The 16,030-nt window shown below is 43.7% G+C and overlaps 1 protein-coding gene across 7 annotated transcripts in view; it reads left to right on the top strand.

Moving 5' to 3' along the window:
* The first annotated feature begins 729 nt into the window (after positions 1-729).
* Positions 730-16,030, top strand: part of ABCC5 (ATP binding cassette subfamily C member 5) — a 63,510-nt gene continuing 48,209 nt past the window's right edge. For 4 of the 7 annotated variants that reach the window (XM_043492536.1, XM_038415588.2, XM_038415589.2 and 1 more), the window contains exons 1-2: positions 731-883; positions 2,897-3,079. In XM_043492536.1, the coding sequence (XP_043348471.1) occupies positions 2,951-3,079 (129 nt within the window). In that variant the 5' untranslated portion in view covers positions 731-883; positions 2,897-2,950. Of the gene's footprint in view, positions 884-2,896; positions 3,080-16,030 lie in introns of all 7 variants that reach the window. The other 3 variants (XM_038415593.2, XM_038415592.2, XM_038415591.2) reach the window with 1 other exon arrangement.

Here is a 16,030-nt window from a genome sequence, read left to right as displayed (position 1 = left end):
CACTCAGCCCTGGCTGAATGATACCCCAAATGAACACTATGAAAAGGAGGACTTGTGGCACCTTAGAGACTAACAAATTTATTAGAGCATAAGCTTTCGTGAGCTACAGCTCACTTCATATGAGAATGCAGATTCTCCTATTGCTTTGTCTCGAGGGCCCGCAACAGGGTCTTTCCCCATGAGACACAACCTCTACTGGAATCTGTCTTTAAATGTATGGGGTGCGTGTGTGTGATGGGTTTTTCTCTAAGCTGCCCCCCCCCACCCCCCCGCAGCCAGGCCTAATGCCCTGTAAATGATCTGGCCCGCGTGAAAGAACAAGGGCAGTGGAAACCAGGGGCCTCGCTCCAGCTGTGTCTGCCAGCGGTGAAGCGGAGCGACACATTTTCCCCCCCCCCCCCGCCCCCCCATGGGCCTGGCCCGAGTCCCGTTCTGCAGTGGCGCGCGCGCGCCGCCCCTCGGCGAAGGGGGGGAGGGGCTCCCGTTTGCAGAGGGTCCTACCCCACCCTTGCATGCTGATGCCTGGTGTCCCCCCCCCCCCCCCCGCCCCGGTCCCGCAGCAGCGTCGGACCCTCCCCCAGGTTCACCCCTCCCCCTTCAGCTCGTGCGGGGCCACAGGACCGCGGAGAACGTTCCAGGCCCGGCGAGCGCTGCGGCACCGGCAGAGAGAGTACAGGAGCCGGCCGGCGCGGGGACGGCTGGGAAATGTAGTTCCTGCCCCGGAGGCTCGGCTCCGCAGCCTTACCTGGGGGGACTACGCTTCCCGTCGTTCCCCGCGCGAGACTCGGTACCGCGCCGGCGCAGTGGGGACACCGGCGCCGCTATAAGGTGGTGGTTTGGCTGCGGGGGCCGCTGAGTGCCGAAGCCGCAGAAGCCGGGCGAGGTAACGGCCCGTGGGGGGGAGGGGAGGCTCCCCCCCCCCCCACCGTGTGCCGGGGACTGGTGCGGCCGGGCCGCCCCCAGGGCGGGAGTGGGAGGCCGGTGCCCCGGGCACCCAGGCGGCGACCGGGCTGGGAGGGGGCGTTACCCCCTGTATCCGGGGGGAGACCTCCCCCGCCGGGATCCATGGGACGGGCCGGGGGGGGCCCACCCCCGTCGTCCCCCGCTCCCCGGGGGGGGGGCGGGATTGGGGTGCAGAGGCAGTCAGGGCCGAGGAGCCCTCCCTTGTTTATGTGGCGGGCAGGTGCAGCGGGGGGGGGCTACACCCGCCCTGTGTTAGGAAGGGGGGGTGCACGGTGGCGGAGGGGGGGGGGACACGGGACAGGGGGCCGCTCCTGTCTGCAGATCTGCAGGCGGGGCTGCCTGGCGCCGGCGCTGGAGCCGTTGGGTGCCCGCTGCGGCTGCGGCTGCGGCAGCAGAGACGATGGAGCATCCAGCGAGGTACACGAACCCCCGGGATGCAAAGGGAGGCCTGGCGGCAGCGAGATGAAGAACCATTCTCGCCCGGCGCAGACAAATAAACCCCAAGGCAGGCAAGGGTGGGGGCAAGGCGGCCCATGTGTTTTCAGTGGATGCCTGCTCCCGTGAGTGGATCTCTCTGGAGGGGCATAGTAGGGAAACATTCTGGTTTCTCTGTAAGTAAATAGGTTGCATGGTAGCGGGGGTCCCGGGATAATAGAGAGGCAAGGTGGGTGAGGTAATACCTTGTACTGGACCAGTTTCTGTCTGTCTCTCACCAGCAAAAATTGGTCCAATAAAAGATATCACTTCACCCACCTTGTAAGTCAATAGGGCTAGTTGTAAATAGGATGCAAAGGGCATGTTACAGAAATAGCCTGGATGATGATCTTTATGCAATTAATATGAGAGGGTTATGGTCCATTGCACCAGACCAGACCTGCTGCTACATTTTTCTGGCTGCAATATGATTTAAACTGATCTTTTCATAGTGACTCGTTTTTTTTTTTAAATGAACAGCTATGGAGATATAAAATGTAATGCCGTGGGACAAAGTGACTTTAAGGCAAGCAGCTTTATGGATAAATTTGCTATTCTAACAAAGACATAACAGTCTGGAAAGAACAGCAACCTGTTTCTTTATAAATAAATGTATAGGCAGGCATGTAATTTAATGCAAATACATTTTAATGCTTGTGCAAATTTGTAATGAAGATGAATAGTACTTGTGTGGGAGGAAAAAATTATCTTTAAGAATAGACTTTTTTCATAGTGTCTGTGGGCTCTTTAGAGAAGACTGACAATATCTTGTGCTAGATTTGCAGAGCTGCATGCTGTATGCCCTATGGGTGTTGAATCTAGCATACTATTTTGAAATGCTAATATGTAAAATTTACACAATCAAGAAAATAGAGCTCTAGGTGTTTGAAAAGTTTTTGAAAAATTTATAATTTGCTAGAATCAAATGACTGATCTCTAGCAATTAAGATTACATAATCACAGGTTTCAGAGTAGCAGCCGTGTTAGTCTGTATTCGCAAAAAGAAAAGGAGTACTTGTGGCACCTTAGAGACTAACAAATTTATTAGAGCATAAGCTTTCGTGAGCATCCGATGAAGTGAGCTGTAGCTCACGAAAGCTTATGCTCTAATAAATTTGTTAGTCTCTAAAAGAAAGAAAGTACTCCTTTTCTTTTTAAGATTACATAAGGATACAAATACTTGAAAATAAGTGGGCTAGATATTATAGTGGCCCTTCCGCACTGAGTCACTTTAGTCTCATGGTTACTTTCGGATACCCTTTCTAACTAGCTTAGCAAGGGGTTCATGTACTCTTGGATCAGTTCTCCACAAGGCACTGTGGAGTAGTTTGGTCACATGTTATAATAGGATTTCAAAATTGCTGCCCAAGACCTGTGGTTAAAAAGCTTCCTATTAATCATATAGGGTTGTTTAGGGCATAGGACATATGTTTTAAAGTGGGATTTTAATTCTCTTTAGATTTTTCTGAGGTGAAAATACAACCGTAAACCCTGGCGTTTACGGAAGGAGAAGATGAAAGACATCGACCTAGGAAAAGAGTATGTTATACCCAGTCCTGGGTATAGAAATGTGAGGGAGAGAGCCGGCTCGGAGCAGTTCCAAGAGCAGGAAGGGTTGAAATTCCAGCAAGCTAAATATAAGGTCAGTTTCTCTTTTCCACTCTCCATGTCTGTGTGGCTGCTTAATAAATTACATATAGCAACCCCTATTTTGCCATGCCAACTTTGTTGCCTTGAAGGTCAATGATGAACATTCTGCCTCTTGCATAGGAGAGGTCATTTAAAGGAACGCTGTACATATATTAACCTCTAGTGTAAAATTGCACTAGTGAGGGAGACTAGTGCTTAACAGATGCTCAAAACTGAAATAAATTTTTTAAAGAAGTATTAAATAAACTAAACTGAATTATGCCAAATATTCTGACAGACAACATTTTCTGATGCACATTTATCAGGCTATCTATCTAATTTTGGTGATATAAAGCCAAGAGAAATCTGTAAGCACAAGTCAGATTTAACCATTGGAATGATGCTTCTGAACACAGAAGCAACAGAAATGGCATGAAAACATAAAGAGCTCTTGCTAATCAAGCCCCAGTCAGAGCTAGCAGCTTAAAGATATTCTTAATCATGCACTGCATTTTTTCTGGATTATTTTCCTGAAGCACATGTTTACTTGCCTTAGTAGGAATTGTTTGTACTTAGAGGGATGAATTCGAATCTTTATTATATCCATATATCACTACGTATCTCTAGTTCTTTACTATTTAGTGCTGATTGTGTTTCCTATGCTGTACACTGAAGTAGTTAACTGTCCCTGCCAGTTAAGAACCAAACTCTGGCATTGGCACTGCCATTCAGCTGCTGTGCTAGTGTTCTCCAATGTTATCTGGACTGGTGAGTTTGTGATGGGTTAATAAGAATGGAGTTATGCAGATGTATAGCTAGCGGGTAACCTTAACAGAAACATAAACACTGCAAGACAAATCAGTGTGCAGAAGAACCCAACTACTCACTAAATCTTGACCATCATGATCCACTTTTGTGAAAGGTGTAGCTCAGAACCAGTTATTTATGCCAATTCAAGTTAGATTAGGGATGTTTAGTATGACTACTGACACTTTTTTGAAATTTATTGGGGCATATCTTTTTCTCAAGAATTTTTGTATCTAAATGCTAAGGAAGTAAATACTAATTCAAACAACAAATAAAGTGATTAATATTGCAAATGTGTCTTGCTTAGGTTTGGATTCTCTATTTGTATGTGCACACAATATGAAACTCTAGTAAACATGCTAATTTGTCAGGATTCATAGTAAACACCTTAGAAAGATCAGCTGTCTAAAATCCCTGGTATGAAAAATAGTTACCAGTCACTTTTTTTTTTTTTCATGAGAAGTCTATGAATGTTTCTTTTAAAGAAAGTATTGAGAATGTTGTTGTAAAGGCTAATATTAAACGTCAGGTAATCTGAACTTGTGTTTTTTACATGTGAAGTACGAATAAAGTAAGATAAATGACAAAGTTGTTTTTTGGCCGTTGGTTGTAACCCTGGCTAAAGCATTGCAGTACTAGAGGCTGAAATGTTATAGAATGGTCTGTTCTGCAGTGGGGCAGAATGCCGAGTGCCGTGTGTACTTGCATTCTCTGCAGTTCTTACTTTCTGTACAGTCTGTGACTCAGCATAATATCGATAACGCATTGTTCAGGGCAAGTCAGAACATCTGACTTCCGCTTTAATGCGGGCAATGATACTGAAGCAGGGCCCCTCTGAAGTCATGGTGCAGCGTCTGAGCAGCATTGATTACGTTATTATGATTGGCTTACAACCCAATATACATTATCCAGTAGCAACTCTTCACTGTTGAATTGGTGGTGACAACAGTGTTACCATTGGTGGGGAGCCTTGTTTCTTTTCTAGCCAATGGGTTTTTAGTCCAGCTGTAGCCATATTAGGATGGTTCTTCTGATTGGCGTGCATCCTAAGAACATGCTCCTGCAAAGGGTAACTCCTGCAGTGAGCCTATTAAAGCTGCTGGGAATGAGCTGCTGTTTACCTCCTTGTAAACTGCAGTTAGTCCAGTACCCCTTGTACTGATTGGGGTATTGTGCTTCAAATTATTCTCTTGGAACAGCTGAGAAGAAATAAACTTCATGGTCATTTGCTTTGAAATTCACTTTTGAGCTACATTCAGGATGGTCTTTGGAGATGCACCTCTACACCTGGATTTCCCTGCTGTGCATGGTCAGGAAAGGCCATGCACCCTCTGAGTGTTTGGAACTTGAGGGGTGCCTTCTGTGTGGAACACTCTGTACCTTTGTCAGCCACAGGTGCGGAATTCTGAGTGGAAGGCTGAGAACAAAGGTGGGATGAATCGTCCAGGGCTCCAGGCTGGACAGGGAGCAGTAGGGCTGGGTTTATGTATTTACATATGTTTTAAAAACAAAAACAAAAAACCCCACAGTCGAAGTGTTAACGGAGAAGGACAAAACAGGAAGGGCTATGGTAAAAAATCAGAAAACAGGTAAGTCTCAAAGAGGGGACAATAAGATTTAGAAAGGGCTGGTGTAGAATAACAGAGTAAAAAAAACAAAACAAAAAACAAAAAAAACCCCCTCAAGTCAGTTCTTGTTTTTTTTTAAAAAAAAAAAAAATCTGCTGGTTGTTTGTCAATCATTGTTACTCTTTTTTAGCATGTGAGAGCGTGCATGTGCACATGCAGATTGCTAGCACAGTGGAGCCTGGGCAGTAGTGCCCAGAAGACCCAATCAGATAGTACAAATAAATAATGTGAGGGTCCTGGCACTCAAACAATTTTGGTCAGTGTTATTAAATGTAGAACAAACAACCTGTACAGAACACTTTGCTTAGTTTAAAAAAAAAAAAGTGTTGCTAATTCTAGCTGGATTGCTCAATGTTTGTAGTTTTGTTGTTCCTAATTACAACACAGCTGAAAACATACATTGTGTGAAACTAATTTCTGTTCAAAGTTGCCACTACAAAGATCTGAAATGAAAATGCTGAAATGTGGACGTTCAGAGCTGTACTGCATTGAAACTGAGCCTCAGATGTACCACAGTACACTTGTTACAAAGTGTGATGCCAGAGAAGTGTTTGCACAGCTTTTTTTATTCTGAGAAGAAGATGGGGTGTTAATTTCCTCTTGTCCATGCAGAGGATCATGAAGGCATGTGCCTCCTCTCGTCCTGGGGGGGGTGTCCTTTTCATTTGCTCTCATATGTAGTGGGAGCTGCAAAGTACCTGGAGTGCTGAGTAATGACACTGGCCTCCTTTTGTAAAGTGCTCTGAGATCCATAGATGAAAAATGCTATGTAAGAAGTAGGTGGTGGTATATATGTATGTATGTATTTTTTATTAGTCACCAGGTTCTCATGCTTCCAGGCAGGGCTGCAGCTGCATCAGACCAGACTTGCCTCTGAGTGTCTTTTCAAGTTCTGGTTTCTGTATTTCTCTGTGTGCTAAAAACTGCTTTTAAGAAGCAGTAGTTGAGCACATCCTGCTTAGTAAACTGAGATCAGCAAAATGTTCACTTGTCTCCTAAATTAGACCTTTCATAGGTGAAAGGATGGTGTATAAGCCATTGCATAGCCAAGACCCCAGAGGCTACTGGTGGATGTCATGTCAATCCTGGGTTGCTCTCCAATCCTGAGTGTGAGAAGATTCTGTGTTTTGTCCGAAGGAGTTCCCACTCGTATGCTACTTATTCCATCTGCTCCCAGGGTGTGGCATTCTGGCCTCCAATCTTCTGTCAAAAGAAGGCTGAAAGAGCTATTCCTAAATCTCTAGGGATGGCTGGTATGGGGTGGCTATAGTAACTTCAACATTATCTTAATATTATTTGCTGAGTGAGTTGCTCCTTTCACGAAAGCTAAGGGTATCATGCTCACAGCACTACCAGATCTTGGCTGCATAGACAAAAAGAGATGGTATTTATCTCAGACAGGATTCCTGAAATATTAACTCCCAGTGCCCTGTCATACAGGTAAGAATAATCCCCAAGGTTTCCTGCTACCTGAAGGAGGTATTGTTATAGAAACTTGGACCTGTCAAAAGTGTTTTGGGAAGCTAAAAATTAAAAAATATAGTTCCAGTGAAAATCTTATTGAACCAAGATGGACATAATAACAATAACAAATTATACACGCGCTTTTGCCACACTGGATTTTTAAAAGCCATGTTGTAGAAGAGACCTTAATATTCTATTTTGTAAGATGCATTAAACACTTAACTTTGCTCCTGTAGAAGGAGATGCTATGCTAATTAGCACCATTGTGCTTTACAATGTTTAATTTCCAGATGAAGGATGCTGCTCTCTGGTGCTAACATATAAAGGTAGTTGCAGGGTTCCACAAACAATCATTTTACTGATGCTAAAAAGCCAATGTGTTTTACCAGATTAAATATATACTGCATGTTTCAAAACATCCCATTAATATCTCACTAGAATTTTAATACATGAGTTAATATCCTTTGTTCTCAAACTTCTTAACCATGTACTTTAAAGAAGTATATCAGAAAGATTGCATTGCTTATATTTCCTTAGCTGGGACCTTATTGGAAGTTGTGTCCATGAAATCCACTGCAGAAAGAGACATTACAAGGAATGGAAAGAATTTGACATTCCAGATAAGCTTTAAGTGCTATGGTAGGAAGTAATTTATCAGGAAGACCTAAAAACAAAAAGCATTTTGGAATAGTGATATATAATACACTGGACCCTCGCTAGAATGCGCATCTATATAGTGCAAATTCGCATATAATGCAGTCGCGGCCACGGGTCCCAAATTTAATTACTTCAATTGCAATTCATTTTAACACAGTCCCCGCTATAATGCGGTTAACACGGAACCGCGCATGGATTCCAAATCCCACGTTCTAGCGAGGGTCCGGTGTACTCCTGGAAATTCCTGAATTTGAGGTGTAGGGTTTTTAACTTGAAACAGTAATGGGGGTGGGGGGGGTGTGTGTGTGTGTGTAAGTAAGTAATATATGTTAAAACACTGTAACTTATCTCCACCCTGCCCTACACACTCTGCTCAGGCTTAGGGTACACAGCAGCTGGGAGTGTGCTTCCCAGTGTGGGTAGATAGACACTAGCTCCACTTCAGTTAGCATGTTTAAAAATGGCATGACCAGACATCCTGATACTGGGGACTTTGTCTTAAATGGGCCACCTGTTTATCCCCCCCATACCATTCCAATTGGTCACCCTAGTTAAAAATAGCAGCGTAGTAGTGGCTCGGGCCACTGGTATATACCCAGAGGGTGGGTTGGATTTGTGTTCAGGTGGCTAGCTTGAGCGACTGCTGCCACAGTCACTTGGCTGCCTGTAGTATGCTAACTCGAGAAGAGCTAATGTGTGTCTGTCTACCCATGCTTGGAGGCATGCTCCCTGCTGCCACGCAGACATACCCTTAGGGTCTTCGCCACGGGACCTGGATGTGACCGCCTCTCAAATGTGGTGCAAACACTGGTGATTGGTGCTGCACGCACATTGATTTCTTTCTGATCACAGTGACTCATCAATTGAATCAGGTAAAATCTATGTTGCCAGGTTGGAGTGCATGGAGCCCTAGTAATTCTCTCTTCAGTCTTCTCCCATTCTCTCCGTTCCTACTCAGGATTCCTTCCTGAATGCTCTATTGGGTGAAGACTGTTTGCCTAGGTAGGCGTGTTTGCAAGCCTTGCAGGGATAGCACTGAACATCCGTAAGGCTTAAAGGTCTCAAGAGGCCTGGGATTCAGCACCACGTTTTTAGGTCCTGAAACAGACAAAGGTCCTGCCTACACTAGGAAAACTCCTAAAATTTCTCATTGTTGTTGACACCCATTCACCTCCACCATTGGGCTGCTCTATAGTATTAGGAGCCCGAGTGTAGACTGGCTGTTGCCAGCCGAATTGTTATGCTCAGAGTAGGTCTAACTGAACTAATGCTGATCAGCAATCCGCACAATTGCTATTGGACTATTAGCAAGACTCCTATTACATATGCTAGGAGCTCTACAAATGAATCTCACTGAGATTCAGGTGCTGGGGGGGGGGGGGGAATGACCAAAATCTGTAGAAAATACTGATACACACATTTTCCAGATAATCTTTTAAATACTCAAGCACTCTTTAAAACAGTCTCTGTTCCCATGTAGTCAGGGGACTCAAATGGGCTTTAGAATTTGTTCTGAGCTGGCATTTTTTATATCTGAAGATGTTTGTTTGAAGCTAATCCTGGTGGATTAGCTGTAGAAATAGGGTGAAACACCATTGGCACCATTTATCAAGATGACATACTTGGCACAAAGTTCTGAATTTGTTTGCTTAATTGCTGCCCAAGTGAGCAGATCTATCAACATTTGGCTGTGTTGGAGGCAATATACAGGGGCACAGTAAACATGGCTGTGTTTACATGTATGCTTTTTGAAAACTTGATAGTCTGTTCTGCTGCCTTTACAACTGTGCTCACCAGCTTGAGGCATTTGTTTGCACATGTAAAATCTCTTATCACATAGGAAGGTATCTTTGTGCATTAACTTGATGCATTTAGCAAGTTCAGATAGAAACTGTACTAGTATTTGGCAGTTTTACCTTCTCCATCTGCTACAACCTAAGTAAAGTAGAAGTCTAATTTTGGTCACTGTCTCATAGTTCAGTTTACAGCTAACATAGAAGAAAAACTGCATACAAGGTACACAATCCTCAAAACCTGCCGCCAGAAATCTTAGACTTCACATCCCATACTGTAATAATTACATTTCTGGGTGTTGGAAATTAATGAATGAATTTTTTTCATTCTGCACTTGGAGATTCTGGGATTGCAAGGAACCATTCATTTTATCAAAGCATGCAGTAGGATACTGGGGGATCTAAATGTATATCTACATTGCAGTTAAACACCCAAGGCTGGCCAATGACAGCTGGCTTAGGCCGTGAGGCTGTAAAATTGCAGCATAGACCTTTTTTGGCTTGGACAAGCGGGTTGCAGGTTCCCAGGGCTCAGGCTCCAGCCTGAGCCCAAATATCTACACAGCAGTTTTACAGCCCAAGATCTGCAAGCCGCAGTCAGCTGACACTAGTCAGCTGCGGGTGTTTAGTTGCAGGGTATACATACCCTAAAAGCTTATCAGAGTGTTGTTAATTTTCGTCCATGAGTGGAAAAACACTCATTCTTAAAAACCCCATCTTTGCTTCTGCCAGGCACTTAGCCTACACCTCATGTATTGGAGGAGAAATTCCACTTTTGTGCTGTTTCTGGTCTGCTAATGCTGTGAGTAAATTGCTGCAGTAGAGGAGTGCTGGTCCAGCAATTCCTTCTTCTGGACTCCCATTGCTCCATGAAACTGTGCCCATGTCCTGTAGACAGAGGTAGCAGCGTATTGACAGGAGGGAGTGGATTGGCTCTGCCATGATGGTAGTTGCATATGCTCTCTTGCTATAGGAGGCGGGGAGAAGAGCGGAGAAGGAACAGTTAGTCGGTGAAAGTGAGGTACAGAGAGAAGGCAAGAGGTAAGATGACAGACAATGGGAAGTATTTTGGGATGTATCCTACAGTAGGAGACCAAGGAGATGAACTCTGAAGGAATAATTGGTGGGGATAGTGGTTATAAAAATTCAGTTTATGTCCACTCTTCTCAGTAGTTTGACTGCCCTGTGGTGGATGCACTCTCGTGCACTCACCTGTCATATGATATATGGACACAATAGGCTTTGTAAATTCTGTTGAGCCTGATTCGGGACAAGGACCTTACTATCTTCTGATCAAACAGATTGTTGAGCCTACAACCCATATTATCCAAATTTATTATTAACCTCCTAAATCAGGCAACAGTTAGATTACTCCCAATCCCAAAGGATTGGCCACTTACTTGGTCAATGGATACTCTCAATCTTGTGCCAAACACAATGCTGGCAGACAGTGTCTCTAATAAACTAACATAAAGGTTTATTAGTTAAGAAAACAAAATGAGTTAGTGAGAGGTTAAAGCAGGTAAAATACATTAATAGGTGAGTCCAAGGTTGTAAATCAAAAGTGATAGCAGAGATGTAGTGATCTGCTAGTATTCCCTAAGAGTCTCAGAATTACCCAAAATAACCCTTTGGAGATCTGTCTTGCATCTGGAATGCTCTCTGAAAGTATCCAAACAGCTCAGAGAGACAAGATTATTCCTTGGATCCATTCGTACAGCTGTTTTCCGTGGAAAGCAATCTGGCAAGTGTTTTCATCACAGCATGGGCTTTTCCTTTGACTAAACGCTTACTAGGTCTGTGTGGATTTTGCACTGTCAAACCCAATGACCCATGCTTTGAAGTTAGCATGCATTTACAATTACAAAGTTCCAATTTCATGTGATCGGCAATCCAATTACAGAGATATACACTGTGTTTAGTTACAAATAATCTTTCATTAGTTTTCATGAAACTTACATATAAAGTAAATTGAGCATTGGCCTGCTAAACCCAGGGTTGTGAGTTCAATCCTTGAGGTGGCCATTTAGAGATCTGGGGCAAAAAAAAATGGGGATTGTGCCTGCTTTGAGCAGGGGATTGGACTAGATGATCTCCTGAGGTCCCTCCCTCTGATATTCTATGATTCTATATACTTGTGATCTAGGTTTAATAAAGTATGGGATAGATGTAATGTGGTGATAAACAGATTATAGGCAAGTGAAGACAAAACATTAACATATCTTTGATATTTACATACAAGTGAATTGGCCTGTGGATTTGATTTGAGCTGGCCTGTCGGTGTCACAAATAGAGCTGTCAGATTGAATGGTGAAGCACTCCATTTTGAAAATGCAGGTTGTTCTATGTACAAACTTAACTTAATTCTTCTTGATAGAAAATGGGTTACAATGGAAACTGTTATGCAGTCTTAACTATAGTTGCAGCTCTACTACTATGATATGCCCTAGTGGTTAAGTTTAAATATTAAAACTTGATCCATGCAAATTGTTGGAGACCTAGAATGGAAATATAAACGTTTGGTTTCAGAGCTAAGATGTAGCTTCAAATGTTGTTTTGCGGGGTTGTTCCATAAAATAAAATGCTTTCCACCAGTAATCTGTAATTGGGAATGGAGCTGGTCTACATCTTCCTCTCCCCCCCTCCCCCATCCATTTTTTAAAGACCTGGAATTTTAAAAATATATTCATCTGTGAGGCCTATGTATTTTCTTTGTATCCGTGTTACATAAATTAGTGATATAGTGAATAGTTTTTTTTATGGATGTCTGGTGTCAAACTGTTTGTTTATTAAAAAAAAAAAAAAATTTCCACCTGTCTCTGATTATGTATGTAGTGGCCAGGGCCTAGGTATGTATTTATACTTCTGGTTTAAAGACCTCATAGAAAGCAGTTAATATTTAAAGGCCATTTCTAAACACGCTCAACTCACGATAAAAACTGGTCAAACATATTACAGCTTTAACTTACTCCCTGATTCTTAGCTAGTATGATGTGAAAAATCATTTGTAGACTCCTGTAGTACCTATGTATAGAGTGGGTGTGTTAACCTAAACCTGCATTTACATGTCCTTAGTTTAACACCGGGTGTATATGGTTTTGTAGTGTAAGCTTCCACTTAGCCAGGCTCAGAAAATAAGCCACCACATGTAGGAAGAAGCTTTGTGTGGTGATGGTGATCCCCAAATCGCCTGTACTGGCAGTGTGTGGGATTATAGAGGGTGATTGGATTTTCAGTAGCTGTGTCCCGGGGGACCTTCAAGGCAAATCAGAGTTAATCAGTTCTAAAGTCACTCGCTTGAGTAGAAAAGTCACATTTGTCTCTGAATTGAGATGGGTGGTGGAGCAGGGAGGAGCTGTTTTTCATGTCTTCTGCAATGGAGCAGCTCATACTAGGAGGGACCCTGAAATTATCATGCACTCTTCCATTACACGTCACTGGCAAGGACGTGAAGTGAAAACCTGTTTCAGCGTAGCAGCCGTGTTAGTCTGCATTCACAAAAAGAAAAGGAGTACTTGTGGCACCTTAGAGATTAACAAATTTATTTGAGCATAAGCTTTTGTGAGCTATAGCTCACTTCATCGGATGTACATCACGAAAGCTTATGCTCAAATAAATTTGAAAACCTGTGTAACCAAAGCTGCATCTGTCAAAGGAATTGCAGGTTGTGACTGTTATGATGCCTAGGACAAACCAAATCAAGGAATGAAAGTCTGTCTCCTCCCCTTTCATACATACCCTTAGGTGAATGTGGTGTTTCTGTGAACTACCACAAACATGCAAACATTAAATTCACACCCATTGTGTCGCAGCACCTTGCTGTGAATGTATTGTGGGTTGATGAGGGAGTATATGTGCTTGAGTGGCTAAATCACATGGGGGAGGGAGGAAGAAGAGGGAGGAAACTGGAAACAAATGATTTTAAAAGTGCCTCCCCTTTTTCTCACTGAGGCACTTGGAAGTGGGCTATACAGAAGGTTGATGTTTTTACAAATATAAAATTAAATACAAAGTATGCAATGAGCCTGTTGAAACCATCCTGTTCTTACAGCTAAAGCATATATACTCAAAGAAAATTGGCAGGGAGATGAGGACAGACTAGTGCAGATGTAAGCTTGCACAGTCTGAACAAAGAAGGAAATCCAGGCAGGGGAAAAAGTGCAGCATTAATCTTAGAAAAAATTAATTGAAACACTTCTTTGCCCTCAGGCAAAACAAACTAACGTTGGTTTTAAGCCATAGCCAAGTAAGGCAGAGGGCAGTAGGAGTTTCTGTTAGTATCCTACACTTGAAGCACTGTTTGTCTCTGAGTTTTGCTAGTACACAGAGTGCATTTAGAGTGCAGTCAGGGCTTATGACTTGGATTTCGTACGGGCAGATGAACCATCCCATTCTGTTCCTTGCAGTATATGCTGCTCTGCCTCTGCACTTAATCCTGAGCCATAGTCCTGCTGCTCTGTTAGTCCTTGTTTGACCCCTTTTACGTGGACTCCTGATGCAAGAGTGAGCACACAGATGTCTCTGCTTTTGTGGGAGGACTGGTTCAGGGGAATGCTACTCATATCCATTCTTGTTTCTTGTTAAAAACGCTGCTTGATATACCCTTGGTTCTGAAAAAATAAGGGAATTGCATTCAGCAAAATATCTGCTCCTTCCTGTTACCCTGGAGCTGTCCTGGGGACAAATTAATTTAAGTAACTGACTATACCTGAAAAGAAAAGGAGTACTTGTGGCACCTTAGAGACTAACAAATTTATTAGAGCATAAGCTTTTGTGAGCTACAGCTCACTTCATCGGATGCAACCGATGTTGCATCCGATGAAGTGAGCTGTAGCTCACGAAAGCTTATGCTCTAATAAATTTTAGTCTCTAAGGTGCCACAAGTACTCCTTTTCTTTTTGCGAATACAGACTAGCACGGCTGCTACTCTGAAACCTGACTATACCTGTAAACTCTTCAGGTAAAAACTCACACATTCCAATCTCTTAATGGCAGAAAAGATTCCAGAAGAAATATACGCAGACTAGTTCTCCATTTTGGCTAGGCAACTCCACCAACTTCTTTCCAACTTTTTGGGTCGCATGTATATTTGGGTTTTTATATACATTTAAGCACATCAAACTTTTTTTTCAAGCAATTTATCTCTTGGGGTTCTGAAACTTCTTACTTAGGTGACCTACCAACTAAATTTTTTTTGGGTGACCTGCCACTACATCTATGCACTGTACACCTTGGCACTGTAATCCTAATCCAAGACTGGTGTGCAGGGAAGGCCCAGGACGGGCAGCGGGGGAGGTTTGGGAGAGCAAGCTTTTCCTACACTCACTCTCCAGTGATGGCTCATGTTCCAGCCCCTTCTGAAGGTTGTGACTTGGTGCCCGGCTGTCCCAAACCAGAGTGATACTGTGATTCCATGCACTAGGTCAGGAATGGGGAGAAGATTCCTGGGCTGGGCTTCCCCAGCCCATCGGGGGAATGGGCCAATGGGGTTATCTTGGGGAATCACATGGGGCAGGAGCTCTCTCAAATCTAGAGGTGAAAAAGAGATCAGGCTGGGTTTCCCAAACCCACCACCTGGACCCAGTGGTTCATCCCCTCTGAATCCCTCACCCCCTTTATGGGAAAACAGCCTTCTCTTACTGCCAACTTAATGTAATTAGTTCTGTAGTTCACTTGGTAGTAGTCTGTGCTGCGGTGTTGAAGGTTGAGGTTTCCAAACTTGGTGATTAATTTTGAGGGATGCTGTTTTATTACAGTTGCATGTAATATAATTAAAAAACAAAACATCCCCCTCGCTGGGAAATTACATAAGTTACCTTAAATATTTTTTGGCTGCAAAGTCAAATACCTGAAAGTTGGGAAATGCTAGTAGAAAGGGTGTCTGTGCAATCTTAATTTGTCTCCCTTGTGCATATAGATTATGATACTTTCCTTAATTATTTGATAACGTATTGTCACAGGTCCCACCTTACTCAAGTCCCAGGATGGATGTGCAAAGGGCAACTATAAACCTGTCGTTCCCTAACCTTTGAGTGCTTGACTTTGCAATCTAGATGTGCTTTTAATGTATTTATATTTTAATATTAAATAACCCCCAATGCTGCATTAGTAAGATAGGGAATTAGAAAAAGTGTGGTAGGAATTGCCCCATTTATTGGCATGCATGCATGTAGACAGTGTTCGTCAGGGCTCGTCCCTCACTGGGGCAGAAGGGAACCACACCACCTCCCTTAGTCCCTGCACTGGTCCCTGGGGAATCAGTCAGGCCACAGGAGTCCTGGCTCAAGCCATCCGACAGGAGCTGAGCAAACACAGGTAACAGCAATTAACAGGCCCAGGCCCTAGGTCAGGGAGGGGCAGTAATGAGTTGAAGGCTCAGGCCCTTAGGCAGGGGCTGAGCAGCGCACATGCACGCAGTGAGTCTATGGGCTTGGCTACACTTGCAGATGTAGAGCGCTAGGAGTTAAACTAGTCTTCGGAGACTGCCGCAGGGAAAATGCTGCTGTGTGTTTACACTATCAGCTGCAAGCGCACTGACGTGACCACGTTAGCAGCTCTTGCAACACCACAAAGAGCAGTGCATTGTGGTAGCTACCCCAGTGTGCAAGTGGCTGC

This window comes from Dermochelys coriacea, chromosome 9 (assembly GCF_009764565.3).
Source record: "Dermochelys coriacea isolate rDerCor1 chromosome 9, rDerCor1.pri.v4, whole genome shotgun sequence".
In the NCBI taxonomy this organism is placed as follows: Eukaryota; Metazoa; Chordata; order Testudines; family Dermochelyidae; genus Dermochelys; species Dermochelys coriacea.
The sequence above is the reverse complement of the archived record's forward strand: the minus strand, read 5'-3'. Positions and strand labels throughout refer to the sequence as shown.